This window comes from Conger conger, chromosome 14, assembly GCF_963514075.1.
Source record: "Conger conger chromosome 14, fConCon1.1, whole genome shotgun sequence".
Lineage (NCBI taxonomy): Eukaryota > Metazoa > Chordata > Actinopteri > Anguilliformes > Congridae > Conger > Conger conger.
The window spans coordinates 27,109,434-27,133,257 of NC_083773.1; the positions used below are offsets into that span (position 1 = coordinate 27,109,434).

The 23,824-nt window shown below is 43.4% G+C and overlaps 2 protein-coding genes across 2 annotated transcripts in view; one reads left to right on the forward strand and one right to left on the reverse strand.

Annotated features, from left to right (window-relative positions):
- arhgef25b (Rho guanine nucleotide exchange factor (GEF) 25b) overlaps positions 1 to 2,073 on the reverse strand; it is a 68,771-nt gene extending 66,698 nt beyond the window's left edge. The window contains exon 1 of the mRNA XM_061220249.1: positions 1,457 to 2,073. Within this exon, the coding sequence (XP_061076233.1) occupies positions 1,457 to 1,552 (96 nt within the window). The 5' untranslated portion in view covers positions 1,553 to 2,073. The remainder of the gene's footprint in view (positions 1 to 1,456) is intronic.
- An 8,821-nt stretch (positions 2,074 to 10,894) lies between these two features.
- Positions 10,895 to 19,709, forward strand: ankrd33ab (ankyrin repeat domain 33Ab). Its single transcript, XM_061220922.1, has 5 exons — positions 10,895 to 10,979; positions 15,204 to 15,552; positions 16,132 to 16,261; positions 16,571 to 16,711; positions 18,087 to 19,709. The coding sequence occupies exons 2-5, from the start codon at positions 15,268 to 15,270 to the stop codon at positions 18,887 to 18,889; spliced, it is 1,359 nt and encodes a 452-aa protein (XP_061076906.1). The 5' UTR covers positions 10,895 to 10,979; positions 15,204 to 15,267; the 3' UTR covers positions 18,890 to 19,709.
- Positions 19,710 to 23,824: the final 4,115 nt, after the last annotated feature.

Genomic DNA, 23,824 nt, shown 5'->3' on the forward strand with positions numbered 1-23,824 from the left:
TAATCTGCTGCCAGGGCAATCTGGTGGATGAATACTGGTCTGTCACAAAAAAAGAGGCAGTGTAGGCTAATGGTTAGGGAACTAGGCTTGTGGCCAAAAGGGTACAGGTCTGTTTCCCCGGTAAGACACTGCCATTGTACCCTTGACCAGGATAGTTAACCTGAATTGCTTCAGTAAATATCCTGCTGAATAAATGGATGTATAATTCCAAAAGCTGTGCAAGTTGCACTGGATAAGAGTATCTGCTAAATGCCTGTAATGTAATGAATTAATTGGGGGTAGGGAGTGGAGCCTAACCAAAGTCTCTAACTTCCTTTGAGGTCAAATAATTACTGTGGGTTTTGTTAAATTTTTGTCCAGTATGTCTGTTTGGTACTACAAGTTCGGAACTGCCCCTGAAATCACTTTGGGGGGAAAAATGAGGAAAAAATGTTAATAAACAAAATGCATAGAAAACATAACCTTGTTAGGGACAAAGCTAGCTTGCCTGGTTTGAATCTGGGCCAATATAAGATTTACAGCCACGTTAGAACATTTTATTCTTATTTTGATCTTGCCTCATGATGACATATTGTTTTTCCTGTAAAGTGGATTGGGCCAACTGTCAAAATTCCTACTAGAAAAAAATTGAGGTTCTTTCTGTGAGTCTGTTTTGCACATTTTCCCTGGTCAACGGAGCAGAAGAGCCTGAAACCGATGCCATCTGTGCTGCATTAGCTGAGTGATCCTTTCATATAAGTCACTCAAAATGGCCACTAGCGCGTTGTTGACGTTGCAGAATACAATGGAGTCTGTAGTTGTGTCTGTGTACAGGCGCATAGATGTTATAGTGATGGTACACAGCTAAAACAAGCATACAGCTGTGCGCTATCCGGCTGCTAGCGTACTGCACATTTACACTACAGCGCACTGTTAGTGGACACCTGAGAAGCGGAAAGATACGACAGCTGGTGGATGGTCTTGTTGCTAGCAGACCAGCAGCTCAAACTGTTGGAGGTGCTTCCTTGCCACTCTGTTCATAGATCTGCTCTGTACATAGGCTACTTAAAACGTAAAGCGCATCGCCGTATCAATCTTGTTTTTATTCCATTTGCTAAATGAGAGCTGAGCGTGCGCTTGGGCCCAAAAACCAACAAAGACATCTTGTTCAAGCAGTAGCTCCTTTAAGCAGGTGTGAGAGGAATCAAGTGTTACTAAGCCAGCCACAGACGGGAAAGAAAAAACGAACACAGGCACGCACACGCGCACACACGCACGCACATATGTTTCAGCAGCAGTTTTACATCAGTGGGATGAGGCAAGAAAGTTTGTTTGTTTCAACTGCGGACTTAAACAGAGAATGAATTTACATGTCCATGGCATCATACCAACTGTGCCATGCAAGGTCAATCATGGTTTAGCACTTCTCCATAATGTGTCATCGGGGTCTATGTTTCTGTCTCTCTCTCACACTCACCCACTCTTGGCTGGGCAGTGCCATGGAGGTCAACATGTCTGCCATGGCACCCAAGATCTGGTCCGTCCGCCCCTGATTCTTCTGCAGAGCTTTCATCCTGTGACCTTCCTCCTCACCTTCTTCCGTATCTCTGACCGTCACATTCAAATATATCACAATGGCATGACTGTTCAATGCCTAATAATTTAACCAAGTTTAAATTCTCCTCCTCTCCTCTATCTCTCTTCCTAATCAATGGTTTGCACCAGAAGAGATGTTGTGTCAGCCCTCGATGTTGGGTTAGCCTCCCGTGTCTGCTGCTCAGGAGCCCTGGTGTCGCTGAGCGGTTAATCCTCTTGAAAGAAAGTGTGGGTCCTTTCGGCTGTGAGGGTTCTGGGGGGCCGTTTCACCAGCGGTGCCCAGGTCGAGGGGCTCTGTCCGTTCCTCTCAGCAGCCCCCAGGCACTCTCTCAGCACAGCGAGTCCGCTCAGAAACCAGGGCTCAGTGCTCAGGGTCAGGATTCCAGGCAAAAAGCATTAATTTAACCCGTCAAGGTGTAAGATCCAAATATGTGATCAGGAGTTTCTTAACTGAACATGCTAATGCTGATTTAGCGATCACTACTGGCAATTGTTAGCAATGGAGTTCTGGAACACTGACTTAGAATTTAGAAGAAAAATAAAAATACATTCCAAAAAAACCTACTCTTCAAACGGTTAAAAGAGAAAGTTTTGTCTTAAACTGTATAATCTCTCCCTATAGCCATCTGTTTTGTTCGCTCAGATCTGCCGGTTCTCCTCTGGGCTGTTTATCCCCCTCTTCTTGCACCCCTTTAATTTTCTCTTTTCTCCTAAAAACTGCTGTCACGATCAGCAGCCCACCCCCCGAAATTCCCCTGCCGGGTCTCTCATTGGCTATCTGATGTCACCTCCGCCCCCAGTCTCCGCCCCCTTACACCTCCGTCCTTTTATCCCCCTTCTCTCTTCCTCCCTCCCTCCCTGCTACTTTATTCCCCTCCCTGTTCTTATCTCTCTCTCCTCAATCTTCATTTTGGCTTCCCTGCTCCATTCCCTGTCCTTCTCTGTTCCTCTCTTCTCTCTCGCTCTGTTCTGCGTCAGATAGAGTGATCTGTCCCTGGCTGCCCCTTGCAATCAGAACTGCTACAGCAGGGATCTCTCAATTCTGCCATGTCCCGTGTGTGTGTGTATTCAAGCATTTGGTCTGGTGTGTATACTGTACAATGTGGTTGGTGTGAGTGTGAGTGTGAGTGTGTGTGTGTGTGTGTGTATGTGTGAGTGTGTGTGTGCAAGTATGTCTGAGAGGTACTGTACATATGCTGCACTTGGGTCATGGATGTGCAGTCAGTGTGTGTGAGTGAGTTTGGTATGTGCAGTCAGTGTGTGTGAGTGAGTTTGTGTGAGTGAGTGTGTGTGAGTGAGTTTGTGTGAGTCAGTTTGTGTGAGTGAGTGTGTGTGAGTCAGTTTGTGTGAGTTAGATTGTGTGAGTCAGTTTGTGTGAGTCAGTTTGGTTTTTGGGTGTATTAACTGTGTTTGCTGTCCCTGGCATATATCCCTTACTGATGGAAGCTGCCGGCATAGGGTTCACTCTAGGCAGGAACTGAAGTCAGGGCATTAATGGGGGATATGAGATATTTTATCTCATCCCTCCTTCATTAGATTCTGTTTTCAATGATCATCATTGGTCATATAAATTTTGTGGCGAATGATTTGTTCAGAGCACATTTGTCATTTGTGTGTGTACATGTGAGACAGTTTTATGTGTTTCTGTATGTCCACACATCCATGTGTTACTGTGTTTTAATTATGCATGTATGAGTGTCATGTAATGGTAGTTGTCCATAATGATTGTTATAAAGACATTTTTTCTTGATTTGGCTGCGTACACCAATATTTTACCAATATTGTATTCAAACAATGTACATATGGTTAAAGTGCAGACTCTCAGCTTTGATTTGGGGTATTTTTGGTTTCATGTTGAGCACAGCACTTTTTATACGTAGTCCCCCCATTTCAGGGTGCCATAATATTTGGGGAAAAATAGCTTCACAGGTTTTCCCGATTAGTTAAGTGTTTTAAATAGTTTCCTTAGTGCAGGTATAAGAGAGCTTTCCGTATCAAGTCCGGATTCTACGCTTTTGATCACCTTTGGAGTTGGTTATTGATGTTTGTCAACATGAGGACCAAAGCTGTGCCAATGAAGCCATTATGAGGTTGAGAAATAAGAAAAAAAACAGTCAGACACATAGGCCAAAATTTAGGCTTACCAAATTCAACTGTTGGAATATCATTAAGAAGAAAGAGCACTGGTGAGCTCAGTAAAGTGCCAGGCAGGCTTGGGAAGACTTCTAGGATGACCCAAGAATTCTCACCGTAATGAACAAAACCCCCCAAACACCTGTCCAGCAGATACGAAACACACTTCAGAAGGTATGAGTGGACGTGTCAGTGACTACAATCTGCAGAAAACTGCAGAAGACTACACGGCAAGAAGCAAATCGGTTATCCACAGAATGGCCAGGTTACACTTTGCTAAGAAGTATCTAATAGACCATGAGCTGTGGAAAACAGGTCTTTTGGAGGGCTGAGACAAAGTTTTACTTGTATCAGAGTGATGGCCTGTGCAAAGTGCAGAGGCCAAAAGGAAATGCCCAAGATCTTACAGTAAGCACCCCTCCCTCATCTGTGAAACATGGTGGCAGGCTCGTTATAGTTTGGGCATCTACTGTATGGCTGGTGCAGGCACTAGCTCACTTGTCTTCACTGATGATGAAACAGCTGATTGCAGCAGCAGAATTAATTCCAATGTGTACAAACAAATACATTCAGTCAAATTCAAGGAAATGCCTCTAAACTCATTGGATGGTTCTGCAACCTATAGAAGACTATGCTGCTAAAACAACAAAGGAGTTTTTCAAAGCCAAAAACTGGAAAATTCTTGACCGGCCAAGTCATTCACCTCATCTGAATCCAACATGTGTTTCATATACCAAAGAGAAAACTCGTCCCCAAAACAAGCAGGAACTTAAGATGGTTGCTGTACAAACCTAGCAGACCATCATCAAAGAGGTCACTCTGCACCTGGTGCTGTCTATGGGTCACAGACTTCAAACAGTCATTGCATGCAAAGGATATACAACAAAGAGCCTGAATTTAATTTACATATCATTATTATGTCCCAAATATTATGGTGCCCAGAAATGGGGGGACTATGTATAAAAAGTGCAGTAATTTATACATGGTGAAAGCAAAGTATATTAAAAAGCAAAGTATATACAACCTTGAAAAATCTGAGAATCTGCAGACGCGAATTGTTTGATTACAAATCTAAAGTTGAGGACTACAGATCCTAATTAAGAAAAAAATTACTTAGCCCCAAACATTATGGAGCTCACTGTGTATGTGTGTGCATGTATGTGTGAATTGAATTGTGTATGTGCGGCTTCATTATTTATGTGTGCCTCTGAGTGTGAGTGAATGCAAAAGAATGTTTGAATGTATTTGTGTGAAGATGCAAATGTGACTTTAATTGTGCATATGTGTCTTAGTTATATATGTGTAACAATGTTTATACATGAACTTGCGTGTGTGTGTGTGTGTGTGTGTGTGTGTGTGTGTGTGTTTGTGTGACTTTGTGCAAGTGCGTCATTGTAAAGGAAAAGAAAAAGACCCGGTTTGAAAATAGTAGGGGTTAAGCCCCTTCAAGCCAGGGCCAAGCAATGGTGCTGCAGTGCCAAGAATCTAATATTAGCCGAGCACATGGCTGTTGTAAAACCGCCTTTTGTTACTAAACATAGTGCCAAGCCCGCCGGCCCTCCTCCAAACACCTCAGCAGTGATCTGCGCAGATCTGCTCCTCCTGGACAGGCCCACTGCTGTTCTGTTGACCTGAGCAATGATTATTTTATAGATTATTCTCTATAGATTTTATAATTTGTCGCACAGAGAAAAAAATAGACCACATGATGCAGTGCATTGATATTACTATTCTAAATGACTAAATCCATTTACTCATCTATTAATGTTGCCTCATTCATTTTCCATTATGTATTGATCGTAAAATAGCCGAACAGAGGACCCCACACATCAAAGTACTACTTCCAGAAGAATGACAAAGGATAATCATAAGACTCATTAATGATATTAGTTAATAATGTGCATTAACTGATATACGTGAGGTGCTTAATGATTCTGAGGTCAAACTCGGGCATGATCCCCTGCCAGAGAAAGATACTGTATGTGGGATACAGTAAAAGCAGTCAAAGTCAAAGCATTCGATGACTGCATAGACATCACCAGATGGGTAACCAAAAATGTGTTACTGTCCAAATGCTCTTACATGTAATCTAGATTACAACTTTGATGAATATGCGTAATAATCAAATCATAGCTGTATGATTCCACCATATTATAGTGGCTGGCAAGTTTGTCAGATTGCGATAAACTGCCTCATCCAGAGGCCGGTGTGTGCTGCTGCCATCTTGTGCGCAAATATTGTAATAGCCAAAAGTGCATGATAAAACACTGATTTTTAAAGTACTGCAAAGTAGATTCTGAAGTTGACTGATAAGATTGGGTTTGCCCAACTGAGTAGGAGTTAAAATGTGCAGATGAATTTCATACTAAAAAGATTATCCACTAATTTGTTTTGCCTCCACAGCCCAAAAACAATTTACAAACTTCACAATGTAAAAGAACATACATATAATCCATAATGCATACACCCCTATAGATATAACAATAACACACAATTAAATTATATATTAGATTGATAGTATATTAGATTTGTATGTATTTCTTGGAAAGCTTGACTAATAGAACTTACCACTCGTATTGTACCAAAACAATAACTAATATTTTATTCTAGGTGAAGAATGCCTGGGCGTGGTAAGAAAGCTCCGCCCAAGCTCTCTCAGAAGTAATAAAGAAACCAACCATATTTGGAAATTAGCAGACCATAACAAATGACGACTTGCTAGTAGCTGGAGTGCATAATGTAAACATAAATTATATGAACACTGATTGGGACTGTCCCTCTCCGGGACTTGGACATGCAAGTGTGTGTGGATGGACTACCCTTCTGCAGGATAAAGAACTGTGGATATACTTTGCCTGGTCTGCTTTTTTAACCTCCCCGGCCTGGAGTCTAACATTCTTGGCGTCAAATGGCGTCCGGCCATTCTCTCTCATAGCCTCTGCAGCTACCCTCAGGAAGACCAGCAGTACAGAAATAAGGTTGGCGTGTTTTTCTACATTCTTCCCGATGAGTCTCTTGTTATCAGTCAGCCATCTGGTTGTCAGCTTGTGGACGCTAAGAACAAATAAATATTATTGTTTGAAAATTGAGAAAGATTTAAGCGATTATCATTCAAACACATTTCTCAGTTATATAATGTGCCATCCCTCGGTTCCATACAGGACCAGGAAGTTATTTCTTGGTTTCATATTGGGAAGATATCCCTCGATTTCAGACCAGGAAGGAATGCAGGGGTAGGCCATGCCATACCGAGAGCTCTCATGTTGTGACGGGACTCTGTGCCCACAATAACAATTATGGTCAACCCAAAACCTTGAGTGTCAAATGGAGAATGAATGAAAAACCTCCATGCAGGTAAAAATCAGCCAATCGTTTTCACAAGGACTGTGATAAAGAAGTTGACTCAAATGTACATTTCACCAGACTGGCTGATGATGAAATTCCCCAACCAAACTGTTGTCATTATAACTGTACACACGTGGCAAAACAGGACACTGAAATATGCCGCACATCAAAGTGCTACTGTCAAAAAAATGAAAAAGGATAATCATGAGACTCAACATGCATTAACTGATATGTCTGAGGTCAAACTTGTGTATGATCCCCTGTCAGGGAAAGACACTGTATGTGGGATATAGCAAAAGCAGTAGTGGTGACAATCATGGATGTATAGGAGAAATTTGGTGGACTGGGGAGAGATTGCAATTGTGGACGGGTGGGGGTGTTGGGGGCACAGATTGAGAGCACGGACTGGGGTGAAACCTCAAATCAAAAACTGGGTGTGCCGCCCAGGACACAGCGTGCCACTGCCAGCAAGTGAAGACCTCTATAATCGTGAAAAGAACACAGTGAAGTTCTGGCGCAGTATGAGAGAATTGCAGTGTGGAACTAAATTTCACCCACATTTGTCTCATGTGCAGGCAAATGTGGGTGAAATTATCATGCGAAGCTTGGGGCCAACTTCTTGATCTGGTTAAATATGATCCAAACTGGGGTTCGGACCTGAAAATTAGACCGTATGAAGACATTAAAGGTGCCTTCAAAGCGGCGCTGCAGATAGCATTGCAACATGGCTGCCAGTGGAATAAAATCATTGGACGTTACTGGCGCCCAGGGGAAATGTGATGAGTTTGCTGAAAGATTCTGGGATGCATTTGAAAGTAACCGTGAGTGCATGTGCAATGATTCAATGCCAGCTAAGCAGCAATTAGTAGCAGGATTCAAACCAGAAGTGAAAGCTGAAATATCACAACAAAGGCCAACAAAGTCCGCAGCAGGATCAAACTAAACCTTAAACTCACTACATCCTGCAACGGTGAAGAGGTTAATGAAGGTACTGGTGCAGTTCAATTTTAATTCTAGTCACATATCACCAGACTATATGCATCTACATGGATTTGCTGTTTTGTTGCAGGAAGATGCAGGGAAATGAAGACTGGTTGGGTGTTACAGTACCAGTGTGAACACAGAGGCCCAGGGGACACCAGCATGTAATTACAAGAGTACAAGCTGCGGTACAAGCTGCTCTTCTGGCCAACACATGGCAGAACCTTTACTTTCAGATGCCTGGACTTTCCACCTCTGCTATTTACATTGATTCGCTTTATGGATTTTGTGGGGAACATTATTTTGGTAGCATATGGGGACAGATAAACTCAGCTTCTGGAGCAAAAATAGCTTCCAACTTACTGGTGGCCTGTAAGCTTCCTGGCACACTTGAAGTCAAACCCACACAAAAGGTGAAACAAGGGAACCACACAACCGATGACGCCGTCACAGCGGCAACCGTAACTACACTCCCCCATCTCAAAGGAAGCACAAACTCAGCTGGAAAAGCAGAGACGTGGCAGTTTGATGTTAGATTACACAAACAATTAATGTAGAGTACTGTACATAACTGGCAAACTGATAGAGGTAACAAAGGGAGCTTGGAATGCTATCACTTTAGCTTACCACAGGTTCAGAAATTCAAGTGGAATATAGGGGAGGGACTTAGCAGGAAAAGGACTTGTGAGCATTTTCCAAAAAACCCAAACCTACTGTAAACTACGTATGTATGTGCAGGGACCAATTCCAAAAGATTCCATTATACCCCCGAGCCCTTCCCCCTAAGGACCGTTTCAACACATTCAAATTGATTTCATTGGTCCCTTTGTACTGGTAGAAAGAAGGAAACATGGCCTGGTAAATCACTGATCATTTTTCAAGGTGGGCAAAAGCAAACCAGCAACACCAGCATCAGTGGACACGATCGTAAAACTTCTGCTGAATGACCGCATTCCTCAGTGAGGAAAGCCCTGCAGAACAGATCAAGTGACTTCACTAGTGAAGTCGTAAAACCCATCTGGGCATTAATCCAGCATTTCATTGCCCTTACTTAACTAATAAAACTAATATAACTAAGGTATATTAGTAAAACTTAAAAAAAAATAAACAAAATTAATTGTTGGTTAATTTAATATGGGCAATAACCTGGATACCAGAGAAAGATGGGTATTTGGAAGCAAACTTCAAAAACCAGTCATATTGACAGACAGATTTATAATTGATATGTACCTTTTGTGAACTGCTACAAGATCATAATTGTTGATTAGATCATGAATTGTATACCGTACACCCCAACCAAGCCACATCGACAAGAAAAGGACAATGGCTTTAAGTCGTCAAGGGCCCAAGGTAACAAAGGAGCCTCAAACCACAGTGCTGCTGCTATGCAGTAGATACTACAAGAATGGTTTCTGCAGAAGCTTGATGGTTTGAGTCTCATCTGATACCTTGAACCATTGATGACTTAAAGCCATTTTGGCAACAAATGTGTTCCGTACTGTGTCAGCCTAATTTACAGCTGAATCTAGTTAAAATATGAAATACGAAAAGGACAAGGTGATTCCAAACTTTTGAACGGGGGCGTATTTCTGCCCAACTAGCCTATCTACAAAACAAATTCTTAATTATTATTATTATTATTATTATTATGAGTGCAATATTGTAGTTTAATCAGTCTCATATTATGTTCATTTGTACACTAATTCTACAAATGCAACACCTGCCTCCAATGAGAGTCGGTCACAGGTATGTTGAGTGGGTACAGACAGACACTTTACACTGAGGATAGTCTGAATGCCAAGCCATCTGCCTTGCTCTTACTGAAGTGTCTCCTTTAATCAATAATACATAATGACATGAAAACTTGTCTTTGGAGTGCAAAACCTACATCTGTTCTTAGTTAATTAGCCAGCAGCCATACTACCATGAGCCCTTCTTATGTCAAACAGCTGAAGTTAAGCAGGATTGGGATGGGTTATTACTTTAATAGAGCGACAAGGGGACAATGCATGCTAAACAGCAGTTGCATCAATACATAGTTAGCTAAACAGCTAGGTTCCATCAGCAGTCCCATGCTAGGCGAATGATAACTTGCATACAATGTCAAAAATGTCAGCTTGCAGTAGGGTGAAGATAAAATAACATTATAGTAACAGTAGGTGACATAATGTATAGAGATTAATACAAACTGGTACATTATGACATGCAAGCAACACTATGTCTTAAACCAGGGTTTGAGCTTATGGAGCTGTCCTGGGGATGATACCAAAAACTGAGCTCCTGGTTGTATTGTGGTCATTGAAGATCCCATGGCACTTTTTGCCCAGGTCATATAGCTGCTCTCTACTGACATCTATCTTCTCACCCTCCACTCCCACCAGCTGATTGGATACACAGTCCCATGCCCTCCCGACCCAGTCTAGTTCCCCAGGTCACCACTTCACCACTTCAGTTAAGCTCTCCGCTGTCACACCTCATTAAACACATGTATGTAAAAGCAGTTCAATGGAAGACTCCTTTGCTCTTTTTGAGAGTGGCAGTTTTCTCTGTACTGAGTGTGTGACGACTGTGTTAAATCCCCTCCACAAATCTCCCTTAATCGGGATGAGAGGAAGCATCCCAACCAAGTTAGACCACGGTCCATTTTAAGGCTCTTCTCGTTGTGGGGTGGGGTGGGGTGAGGTGGGGTGGGGTTGAGTTGAGTTGCGGAGGGGGCTTTGAGGAGAGTAACATGCTCAGGGAACCTCTGTGTCATCTGCCTTGTCAGCTCTATCCCACAGCGATAAGTGTAGCAGAACTGCTCCATCGGAACATGCCAGAAGCAGCCCAGGAGACCCGTCTCACTTTAACATAGAGGAGAAAGGAACCAAAGCACAAACAGTCAGAGTGAGGCTGTGGTCCCACTGCAGGTGGCCCAAGGACAAGGGAAGTTTGCCTTCTTTGGGGTAAGTCTAACATCCCAACCAGTCGCTTGTGCAGGGACAACTAGTGCATCCACCTGAATGCTCAGCTCCTGTGGCCAAATCCGAGGCTTATTTTGCATTCGATGGTTGTATTAACTAATATTGTGCATATTGTCAGAGCCAAACTGTAATAGGACCCATCTGATGATGCAAGCGTTACATGCGGTTAATCTTGATCTTGGCTATACGGTAGATGCATGGTTGATTTTCTGATAACTTTGCTGTAGTAACTCGTACAGTAAAGTGTGAAACAGCTTTATGCTAGGATTTTCAAATTTATTTTGTTTATGTTTATGTTTTAAGCTCAGCTCATGTTTCTATGGCTTTCAATATAATTAAAGCTTTCAAAAAATCGCACAATAACATTCAGCATAGAATTTTGACAAACCCAAATATAATTGCTAAAATACTCTAATTAGAGAACTTTACCCACAATAGCCCTTTACTGCACAAAATTACAGTCATATGAATTAGCACTACCAGCACTAAGTAAAAAGGAAACACTGTTTTCATGGTTTGTGGAATTGGCAACTAAAGTAGTGAATTGCATTATTCTCCAATAGTGATTTAAGTCAGATATTTACTATACAGATTGAAGCAGTGGGCAGAAGTTGAAATTCTGAACAAGAACGATGAATTTGAGAAGGGGTTCAAAGGCCAAACCCTCCCAGCTATGTCTCTGGTGGGTGCCTGAACTCTGTGAGGCATCAATGCACGTGCTGTTGAGCATAAAGGGACGTCAGTTGTATTTTGTCATATCCTTTAACTCGGTGACAGGCTTAGAGAGACGTGAGTTCTGGCCAGTCGCTCCTGGTATTCTTAGACTGGGGGCTTTATGCTTTAGCTGCCATTCAGCGGGCTTTCAGACCGAGCCAATTACTCAACAGTTCGGGCACGTGGCACTGCATGGCTGTGGCTGGTGCACTCTCTAACGTGGTTGCTACAGCTCGGAATCCTAGTCGCGGATCAAACGCCCAGCTTGATGCAGTCGGGGCGCCTCTCATTTCAGCTCCTCCTGAATTATAGCAAATGAGTAATGACTAAGCACTCATTTGAAAGGTAGGTAGGACAGGTTGAAAGTCCAAACTTTAAGGGATCCCAAAGTCTTTCAGCTTCCTTGGGAAAGATTGAAATCATTTCCCAATGTAAATTTGTGTACACACATGCACTTCTCTATGACTTTATAATTTATTTTGGTATTCAGCACAGGTGCACATATGCATAATTTATTTTGCTTCAGTAGAATAAATGCATGTTAATATTCCATGTGTGGTTTCAATGTAGGGTCATTCTGTCTGTTTTTTTTGTCTGCAATCTGCAATCTGTAAAAGGTTTGGCTGCAGGCCAATAAGGATTGAGAAAAACACTTGAATCTTCCTTTAAAGTACATGCACCACCTTGTGATTATACTTTTTGAAAAAGAACAGGGACCTTTCCATTGGTTTTGCCCTCCTAATGAAGGGGCTTCCGAACTCAGGGCCTGGAGAGCCATGGGATCTTCTGAATATCAATCATTATTTAATTAATCAATTAAAGGAGTCAATTACACAGTTAATTCACCTTCACTTGTTTCCTGGGTCAAATGTGGTCGCTGGTTTTAAATTGAAAACAAAGAACAGCAGACCCTGTGGCCCTCCAGGGTTAAGGGAGCCTGGGCTACTAGAGAATGGTGGATTACATTTTTATCACTCACTTCCACCAACTCAAAAGACGTGCATTGAGGAATTGATTACAACACTGGAATTGCTCATTTAAACATGTCAATCAACCAACCAACCAAGGGACCACTCAATCATTGAATCCTTCCTTTTGTCCGGCACCATTTACAACAAGATGGTTGAACCAGCTGGAAGTCAACCACTGGAATTTACTGGCATGCATGTGAATGCAGCTGAACCTAACCGTGGAGAGTGCTTGATGTGCAAGTTCAACCGGCACAGTTTGAATTGTTAGAAAAAGTGTTAAAAGTGTCAGCCAACAGCATGGTGCCCTACCTCCTGAATGTGTGTCCTTCATGCTTTTGGCAGTATACCAAAGGGCACCAGTGGCTAATTTAAGTCAATGACTGGCTGAATAATCCATACACCTTGTTTTCAAGGCCTTAATTGGCAGCTGATTGAAAGGAAACCACAAAAAGACAACGTGACCCCTTGGGAATTTGGTTGAACCCCCTGGTTTAAGGTGAAAACAGAACCCAGCAGAGGTCATGGCTCTTCAGAACCAGGGTTACAGACCCCCTAATCTGGCACAAGGGTGGCCAGCCCTGGTACTGAACGGCTTCAGGGCCTCCCGGTTCTTGTGTTCCCATAACAGCATAAACAGTGAAATCGAATGGCTTACTTAACAAAATTCTGTGTAACAATGAAAATCAGAAGATCAGGGTTGCCCACCCCTTGATTAGCATTTCACTGATCATTCAGCCACTGACAGGACAATCTGAGGAGGAGGACTTCTATTAGGTAGATACTGAAGAGCATGGCATAGACAAGGGGTAGGCCCCTCTGGTCCTGAGGCAGACATTTTTCTGTTCAGTTTTGTGCTATCTGAGCTTAATTGCATAGTTTGATACACTATCAATAGTCAGAATTACCACTCGTGTTCACCTGTGTTCATTAAACATACAAATTAATCCAATTTTGTAATCAAGGTTTCAGACAGATCTTAACAGAACTAATCAACATCATATGCTGTAGAGTGCACTATTTATACCCTGAAATATGTACCCATGAGCACAGTTACACCTGTACCAAGGGCATTATACTAGCATTTTTCAGACCACGGTTGGTCAATCTTAGATGAAGGGTCTGTGTTTACGCTTAAACTCTGCTTTAACCAATCAAACTGGTAAAATACTTGATTGTTTGATTTGCATGGTCTGCTGCTCCCACACCAGCCCTTTCTTACATGACAGCCCTTCCTTAGAATGGACACTCCTGACATCTAGCAACCAATGTTATGGAAAGGAGCTGAAGTGAAAATGTTTAAATGTTTAAAGTAGAGCAGACAGTCCATCCTCCTTAGGCCTTATTCTCTTCACTCAGACAGCAGGAAATCAGAGAGGGTGACAGAAAGAGATGGGAAGAAGGGCTACTCCAATTCAGAAAGCAACATGGTGTGGAATTGAACCCCCAGGCACTACAAGGGGGATATGGATGTGGGCTGACATATATGGACTGAACCACACAATTTCCCAGAAAATATTCTGCATACCTGAGGAGACCACCGGGAATGCATGTTCAGCAAATTATTTATTACTGCAGATCCAGAACATCTGATGAGCACAGCTGAACCTCTGATATGTGATCAGATAATTAGATTTCATGGGAAAACCTATGCCCCGATTCATTAATTAGTTTTGCAGCAGTACGTTTTTTCCACTCTATAGATAAGTATTACATATGCGTGCATACTATGTGTATGTATGTGGATGTGTGTGCCTATGTGTGAAAACACTATATGCCAATAATAAAAACAAAATGATATTATATAATGATATGGCTCTGTACTACAGCACATTAGATTTTAAATTAAGTCATTAATATAATGTACGTCGCTCTGGATAAGAGCGTCTGCCAAATGCCAATAATGTAATGTAATGTAATGTAATAAGGTTAAAGTGCATACTGTCACCTTTAATTTTATTTGTATCCATATTGGGTAATCCATGTAGGAACTACTTCTAGCTCTTTTTATACAAAGTCCCTCCCTTTCAGAGGACTAAAAGTAATTGGACAGTTGGCTTCTCAGCCGTTTCTGATAAGTCACATGTACCACTGTCCAAACACTTACAGACTGCACTGCATATGCATATATTTACACACACACACACACACACACACACACGTGAGGACGCTATTGTTGGTTCTGGGTAACAAGGTTTTAAAGAACCTGGGTGAGCATCTATTCTTAGGCCTGATGTGTAAACTGGTTCACTTTTCAGTTCACTTCAGGTTGGCAGCCCAAACCAATGCACCACTAATTGGTTTATGTGATCTCTGTATCTATGCAACATGATCCACAAAAATCTAAAGCAAATCCTCCTGCAGTGGACAATCCAAAAAATCTATTTCAAATCTCAGCATAAAGAATACTTAATATCATAGTATTTGCGTTCTTTGACTCTTTATTCAGGACTATGAACTAAGTTCCCCCACATTAGTTGTAAAACAGGCTTGTATTTTGACCACTGCGTCTTTGTCTCCCTAGGGGTGCAACTGCGATGTAGGCTACGCCAGAGCCCTTTTGGAGTCAGTGACCTCAGGGCCGCAGAATGGCAGCCGTACGGGGGGCAAGGGTGGCGGAGGACCCCCACCTGGGCACGGGTCCGGACGAGGACGCCTTGGAGGCGTCCATCTCTGGGAGAGAATCGGACTCAGACAGCGTGTTCTCGGAAGATTCGGTGCTCCCGCACTACGAGCAGGAGGAGCGGCGGGACAGCAGGCCCGCCAGCACGCTCTACGAGGCCTGCGCCTGGAACCAGGTGCACAGCCTCCATGCCATCCTGGAGAGGGGCGTCACTCAGGAGGAGGTCATGGAGCTGGACGCCAACGGCTGGGTAAGGCCAGTTAGAGCCTGCTTCGTCTTCTGAATGTTAATTTCAAAATAATTTACTTTTCAAATAAAATGACTCCACATTGTGGAGTGCAGTTGGAAAAGAGATTATGTGCTGGGGAGGCTCCGCTGACAGGCTGATGGGAGATACAGGCTGATGGGAGACAGAGGCTGATGGGAGATACAGGCTGATGGGAGATACAGACTGAAGAAGTTTACATTAACAAACTTTCAAGTTGACTTGGGTTGAGTCAGCAGAACAAGGTCTGGGGGAATTATATAAACATACTTTTCACACTGATGTTAAGGAGTTGATTCATCTCTGGACAGCTGGAAATAGATCATAGTGTTTGAATAACCCTACAGTGCTGGAGAGAAGTCTCAAACCCTGGTTCTGGAGAACATTTTCTGGATTCTGTTTGCATCTTGAATTCATTGAAGAACTGAGTAAATAACCTGTTGTGCTCTGGCACCAGAGTTTCCATCTCTGCTCTGAAATTTATGCAAATTGACCAGCCTAGATTGGCTGAATAGCCTGTTTTCTTTACCAAATGTCCCTATGTTATTTTGCATTGGACAACAGAACGGCCTAATGGTGGCTGTTTCCAAAGGTTTTGTGGACATCGTCATAGGCCTCCACCACTGTCCCTTCCTGGATATTAACCACCAGGACAATGATGGCAACACTGCGCTTATGATGGCTGCCCAGGCAGGTAAGCTCCATGCCCTCAGCTGTTCTGAGAGTCTCTCTCTTGCAGCTGCCAGTCATACAGTAGGGGTGGGGACAAAAGCACCAGTAACCAATTTAATTCAAGGTAATTAAAAAATGGATATTAGCACAGCGATGACGGAAACAGGTATTTATCACTGTGCTCTCTCTCTCTCTCTCTCTCTCTCTCTCTCTCTCTCTCTCTCTCTCTCTCTCTCTCTCTCTCTCTCTCTCTCTCTCTCTCTCTCTCTCTCTCTCTCTCTCTCTCTCTCTCTCTCTCTCTCTCTCTCTCTCTCTCTCTGTACTCGGAAAGGTTACATCATCACTTTGAACTACATCCTGAACTACTACGCCGGAGCGGACACTGAGGTCAGGGATTCCCGCGGCTTCACAGCGCTCATCAAGGCCGCCATGCAGGGCCGTAACGAATGCGTGGCTGCGCTGGTCATGGCGGGTGGGTCACCTCCGCAACCCTGAGGCAGCACCGGCTTCAACACGCTGCAGGACGTTATACTACATTCAACTGGCAGGCAATCTTATCTGCAAGGACTTCATGAATACAACTCGAAACAAAACAAGGCAACAGTTCTGATGAACATCTTCAGCTAACCTGACCACATACCAAAATTGAGTTCCAATATTGTGCTAGAACGGATACCAGCAGAGATGACCAGGGTTGAGGCAGCCTAAAGTGGTATTTTGTCTCGTCAGAAGATGGTCACCTAGAGAAGCTCAATTCCGCAACATTTCAGTGAAGACTCATTCACTCACAATGTTGAAAAGGGAGCCAGGCCCAGTCTCTTTGGTGCTGGATACCAATGAAAAAAAAATTAAAAATAGCTATAGATTTATGCTTAACCTTAATACATGGAAGAGCCTTAAGATGCAGTCACTCAATGTCAATATGGCTGCTGTCCTGACACCTATGAGGCAAAACGTACAGGTCTTTTTACATAAATCACTATTGAATAAAATAAAACCAATATAATTTATAATTCGGCTGTAATGAAAATGCATTGGCGTGTATTGGTAGAAGTATTTAGAGCGCTTCCATTCATTCAAATGTATTATTCAATGTATTATAGTATGGAAATGTAATGACCAATTAGCCGGCATGTCCCTCAAGAGGCAGGAGTTTATGGGTACTTGTAACAAGCAGGGTAAAATAAGCAGTAGAGAAGAATTAGTGACATATAGTGACGTAAGCACCGGCTGGTTTAAAGAACAGATCTGAAGATGCTCAGTCGTCTGATCTGAACCTGTAATCTGGCTTTACTTGGCTGCCTGTGGATTATCTGAGTGTAGATTTACAGGGTTTATTTTAGCTCCTGCCAAACATGTAGTCAGAGCCAATGGTAGTTCAGTGGAGTCTACTGTGGGGTCAAAGTTCATCTACACACAATCAGTTAATCCTGTCATTGTTTTTATTGCTTTCCTAATGCTTTTAAGTACATAGTACATACACATGCTAACTGGCGATCTGAAGCTTAAAAGTACAGGTCATTTCTGTTATCTCACAAAAGGTTGTGAACTGAAATAAATTCTATTACAAGGAAAACAAGCCAGTTCTCAGAAAGAAAGATGCACTCAACATCATCATTATACATACACTCCGTTTTCCTCTTTCCACTGGCTCATTGTCAAGAGTAACTATATTCTACAAAATCTCCTGTAAATTTCAGTCAATTTCACAGTTCCAACTTTCAACTGTAGTCACAGTAGATTAATTATATTATTTCCATTAATTTTTATCTAAACTCAAATATTTTTCAGACTCAAAAGCAAATGTGAAGTCACCGTTCTCCTTGTTATTCCACCGCTCCCCCCAGGTGCAGACCTGAGCGCCGTGGACACGGCCCGGGGGAAGTGCGCCCGGGACTGGGCGCTGAAGACGGGGCGCTACGACACGCTGTACCGCCTGCGCCGGCTGAAGCTCCGCCCCCGGGCCGAGCAGTTCGGCGACGCCTACGCCCCCGAGTGGCCAGAGCTGCAGGAGCTGGTGGCCAAAGCGGCGGCGGCCAAGACGCGGGGCGAGCGCATCACCCAGCGCCTCAAGTCCACCTTCGCCATCAGCCTCCCCCACGACCCGCGGGACGGGGGCGTGCTGGACCACATGGTGCGCATGACCACCGGCCTCCGCAGCCCGCTGGTCTGCACCGGCTGCCGCCCCCTCCGCCCCACCAGCCCCCCCTCCGCCGGCAAGCGGCGCCTGGCGGTCCCCGAGCTGGCCCGCCAGCACCCGGGGAGGGACCTGACGGACGGGCCGCTACGGCACAGCGTCTCGGCCTCGGCCTCGGTGGGCTCCGGGGCGTCGGACACGGTGGCGTGCTGTGTGGAGACGGAGCGGCGGGGGAGCGTGCTGTCGCTGGCCTCCAACGGCGCGCGCAACTTCCTCCCCCGCAGCAGGGCGCGCCGGAACAGCGTCTTCCCCACCGGCTGCATCCCGCAGATCCGCGTGACCCGCTCCGGCGAGCCCACGCCCAAGAAGGAGAAGAAGAAGCACCTGTCCAGGCACCATCTGGAGCCACCCAAGTGGAGGTACAAGGAGATCAAGCAGGAGAAGAAGAAGAAGAAGGCTGAAATGGAGAAGGAAGAGGAGGAGAAGAAGAAAAAGAAGAAGAGCAGGAAGTGATGCGCCAACCATCTACACAATGTGGTATACGGCCATGGTCCAGAAGGGCCAGAGACAGTTCTGGTTTTTGTTTGACTGCAGTTTGATTGATTATTATGGATCTGGGCATGGACAGCATGTTGTTGCTCTCCAGTGCATGGTGGGTTGGCGAATATTCCTGTGAGATTCAAATTTGGTTATCCGATTACATCATAATTTCAATGTTCTCCAATCTTCCAAGGTAACATTCCAAACATGGCCTGTCAATGACAGAATATATTCCAGGCATGGTAGATACAAAGGAACTGGTTTTCATTTTGGCAAGAAAAACCTGCTATATATCAGTACAAAATGTTCTGAATGCACTGAAATTCCAGAAATAAGCAGTAAGCATTACAACCAATCTTGTAATGTTCTTTATTATTCTCTCAATATAACAGTTGCAGTGCTTTTCGCAGGATCCACTGACTGCAATCTTCCACAGGTGCAAACTTGGACTTTCTCTGCTTGAGGTGCAAGTCTCAATTGCCTTGGACAAAATGGGCCCATATTTTCTCCAATAGAATCAGCAAGATTCAAGTTTGAATGTTGTCAGTTGAAACTGGTTTCAGCCTTTAGTTGGATTTATTAGAGTGCCTTAGACACTAGAAACTACAAATGTCTGTATGCCACAAAAAAAATCTGTACATTCTTATTTCCAGACAACATCTGCTTGTCTTCCTAAAAAAACAAGCTGTGTTTCCTATAACTGAATTCCAGGTGTTAAAGCAAACAGACTCAGTGAGACAGAAAGCTCTGAGTCACTATCTAAAAAGCTATGGTGGACCTTTCCCATCTTGGTTCCATACCACCCTGTGTGAAAAAACTGTATACTTAAGTATATTATTTTAATATACTTCAAGTGTGCTGAAGTTTACCATTTGCAACCTTGGTTTGATTCGTCAGCAAACATACACACACCAACATCAAATGTTGACCAATGACCAAATTGCCATATTGTCGTACTTATTAGGCTTGTGTGTAGAATTAAGATTCCCATATGTATATTTGCACAATATGAGTTTGATTCCATGGAGCAAGCCAGAGCTACTTTGGCATGTTTGTTGCATGTGCAAGAGCATACAGCTCTTGGAACTTTTGGAAAACCATGGTTCAGGATGGACAGTCACTGTTGTGTGTTTTAACTGACGTGTGAACCCTCCAGTTTCACACTAATTGGCTTTTGAGGGATACATGTTTTTAGGCAATAAAATAAATTTTGAAAAGGCATTTTCAATATTCATTATTTTTATTTTATATTTAATGCTTGAGGAATCAGAATCCATACTATTGCTGAGTCTGTAAACAACATTCCTGACTTCTTAACCTGAGCTATTAATGGACAACTACTTAGTCAGTAATCCATTCAGGGTTAAAACCTGAGTTAATACCAGCTATGCCTCAGCTTTGTGCCTTTTTAATATGCTAGAGTCCACACCTGAGAATAAATATAGGGGCGGCCCTGTGTAGTGAATTCAATATGGCATGCTGTTATGACCCTGATGTTCAACTACCTCAAGAGTGCATGGTGGAAACATTTTTGTGAAAGCTTTGACAGCCGTGCTTCAGAAATGAATTACAGCAGGTTTTGAGTGTTGTGGAAGGAACACACAGTTCTCAAATAAAATTCTTCTTGCCTCAGATTTTGGATTTTTACATTTTTACTAAGTTTACTCTGAAGTTCTCTGAAACAAGCCAAGACTTCAACATAGTGTGCTGTACACTAGGGCATACATCCAAACTGGCAGATACCCAGTCATGGAGAAACATATCAGATGGTTGTGAGATAAAAGCAAATCTGACTGTTGGGTAACTCCTGACCCCTCCCAGTCTGGCACAGTTGCCACCCACCCAAACATGAGAGGGATATTCACACAAAATAAAGTTGAATGAAGACGTCTAACCATCTCCTTGTTCTGTGCAGAACATCACATTTCAATTTTGACTGGAATATACATGTATTAATTCTATGAAGTGTATGTAGACAGTAGAACGTCACCATAAGCCTGCTTCAATCATAGTAATTATCACAAGGAGTTGCCATATTTATAAATATATGAATTGATAAGGGTAAAACACACAGGTACTGTAGTCAGATTCCTTGTTAGCCAGTATGTCAGCCAGTGTGGCCAGAGGTGAAAAATCCAGAGTATTTTGTTCCAATCACCTAAGTAAGCAAAATTCTTCTGCCAAGAAGTTGAACTTCACTAAATCAGCTATCTGAGTTCATGGGTGGAAGAACCACATGAGAGGGCTTTCACAGTCTCGTAAGGAAGATGTGCAGGTAGTCCTGAGTTCGAGTCCCAGTCAGGGGCCTTTATGTGTCAGGTTAACATTTGCCCCTAGGTATGAGTGTGCAAGTGAATGGTGCTCATGCCCTTTGATAGATTGCCAACCTGTCCAGGGCGTTTTCCAGCATTTCACCAAATGCACACTGGGATAGGCTCCAGCACCCCCTGCAACCCTGACCAGGAATAAGCGGGTAAAGATAATGGAGGGTTGAATGCATGTGCAGGTGCTGCCATCCAGTAGCTTTTACTGGTACTGCAGTTCTTTATATTTGTATTCTCCACAAAAGCACTCCTCAAAAAACACTAGTAATTAAAGTTCTAGTTCACCCAAAAATTTAGGTATTTTTACATTTACCCGGATAAGTATCTGTCCATCCAGGCAATGTTTCTGAAATGCGTTGCATTGAACCTTCATCCTATGAAGTGCCAAAAATGAAATCAACAGTAGTGCCTCTTTCCGAATATAATCCCATGGTTAAGCAGGAGCTTCCACAAAGTGTTTTCTGCAAACTAATCAAACTAGTTTACTTCTACTGAAATAAAGGCAGGCAGGTGGACTGTAGCAGGCTGGCTGCACTCATCATATTAGTATGAAACTTGTTTCAAAAGAACAACTTCTTTGCAACTTACTTTATTAAGGGGAGGCACCACAGATGAAAGGGTGATTTTGGCTGCATATGCCAATTTGAGATATTATGATATTTAGCTTCTACTACTGTAAAAAATATAATTTTCTAAATTGCATTATTTCCAACTTAATTCATAAATGAAACAAAAATTTGATAAACCCATCCGTAATATCCCAGCTATTGAGTCATTTATCAAATTGAAATAGAAAAATTAAGTCATATGCAAATGGAAACTTTGTTAATTATTCATGAAATAATTTGTGTATGTTCCTAAAAAAAAGTTATAGTACAAAAAATGTTTGCATTCATTCGTTTGCAAAATATAAAATGTAATTTTGATTGGAGAAAAGGTTTTTTTCCCCTATTCACTTGTGGTACCTGCCCTTAAGGCACATAGCAGCTTTGAAATTCATGGTCGGGATATTATTATTGTCATTTCTAAGACATAAATCATACCCTGTTAATATCTAAATCATGAATTTTGAAGCTGTTGTGCTTCAATAAAGTAAGTTGCTAGTTGTTGTATTGAATTGTTATATTGATACTACAAAGCATCACATCACATCCACCAAGTCCCATCTAGTCCACCTGACTGCTACACAGTTGGTGTACTTTAGTTGAAGTAAACCTGCAGGATATGTCTGTAATACTATCAGACACAAATTCAGAATTCCGCTTCTAACCCCCCGGAAACTGTTCTCCATTTTCTCCTCTCTCCTCACTGCACCACCTCCTCCACCTCAGTCCTCCTTTGCTGCTCATGGTCACAGTCATCCACAGATCCTTTACAACCACCGCCCCCTTACTGTGCCCTTCCCCCCCTCTAGGCCCATCCCTTCCTTACAGACTCTGATGTTTCTCAACTCCTGCTCTCCCACCGCCCTACAACCTGTGTCCTTGACCCTATCCCCTCTTCTCTTCTCCAGACTATCACACCAGACATTCTCCCATTTGTCACTTCCCTTGTCAACTCCTCCATGTCTTCCGGCTGTTTTCCAGCATCCTTCAAGAGGGCCCACATCACTCCGTTGCTAAAAAAGCCTACCCTGGATCCCTCCATCATCCAGAACTACCGCCCGGTATCTCTTCTTCCTTTTCTCTCTAAAACCATAGAACGAGCTGCTTCTACTCAACGTTCTTCTTTCTTTTCTAACAACAACCTGCTAGATCCCCATCAGTCTGGCTTCAGATCGGGCCACTCGACAGAGACTGCGCTCCTCTCCGTCAGTCGCTCCACGCCGCACAAGCAGCCTCCCTCTCCTCTGTCCTCATTCTTCTAGACCTCTCTGCTGCCTTCGACACTGTGGATCACTCCATCCTCCTGTCCACCCTGTCAGCAACGGGCATCTGTGGCACAGCCCTGGACTGGATTGAGTCCTACCTCTTTGGTCGCTCCTTCCAGGTTGCCTGGGCTGGTACGGTATCGACACCTCGGCCCCTTGCCACAGGAGTTCCCCAGGGCTCAGTCCTAGGCCCGCTTCTTTTTTCTCTTTACACTCGTTCCCTTGGCCCTGTGATCACTGCACATGGGCTATCCTACCACTGCTATGCGGATGATACCCAACTCTTCATCTCATTCCCACCATCTGATACACAGGTTTCTGCCCGTATCTCTGCTTGCCTGAGTGACATCCAGAGCTGGATGGACAACCACTATCTAAAGCTCAACCCAGGCAAGACTAAAATGATATTCATCCCTGCTAATACCTCTCCCCACCTGGATCTCTCCATTTCCCTCGGGGATACCACACTCACGCCATCACCCAGTGCAAGGAACCTCGGCGTGGTGATGGACAGCAGACTGTCCCTTTCCGAGAACATTGCGGCGGTGACCTGGTCATGCAGGTTCTTCCTATACAACATACGGAGAATCCACCCCTTTCTCACCCCCTACTCGACCCAGCTCCTGGTCCAAGCGATGGTTCTGTCCCGCCTGGACTACTGCAATTCCCTCTTGGCTGGCCTACCAGCGTCCGCCATCAGACCCCTCCAACTTA

Excerpts from the sequence above, each read along its gene's own strand:
- ankrd33ab (XM_061220922.1), top strand. The coding sequence starts at position 15,268 with ATGGCAGCCGTACGGGGGGCAAGGGTGGCGGAGGACCCCCACCTGGGC. Across the intron at positions 15,553-16,131 it reads AGCTGGACGCCAACGGCTGG|AACGGCCTAATGGTGGCTGT; the intron begins GTAAGGCCAGTT and ends ATTGGACAACAG. Across the intron at positions 16,262-16,570 it reads TATGATGGCTGCCCAGGCAG|GTTACATCATCACTTTGAAC; the intron begins GTAAGCTCCATG and ends GTACTCGGAAAG.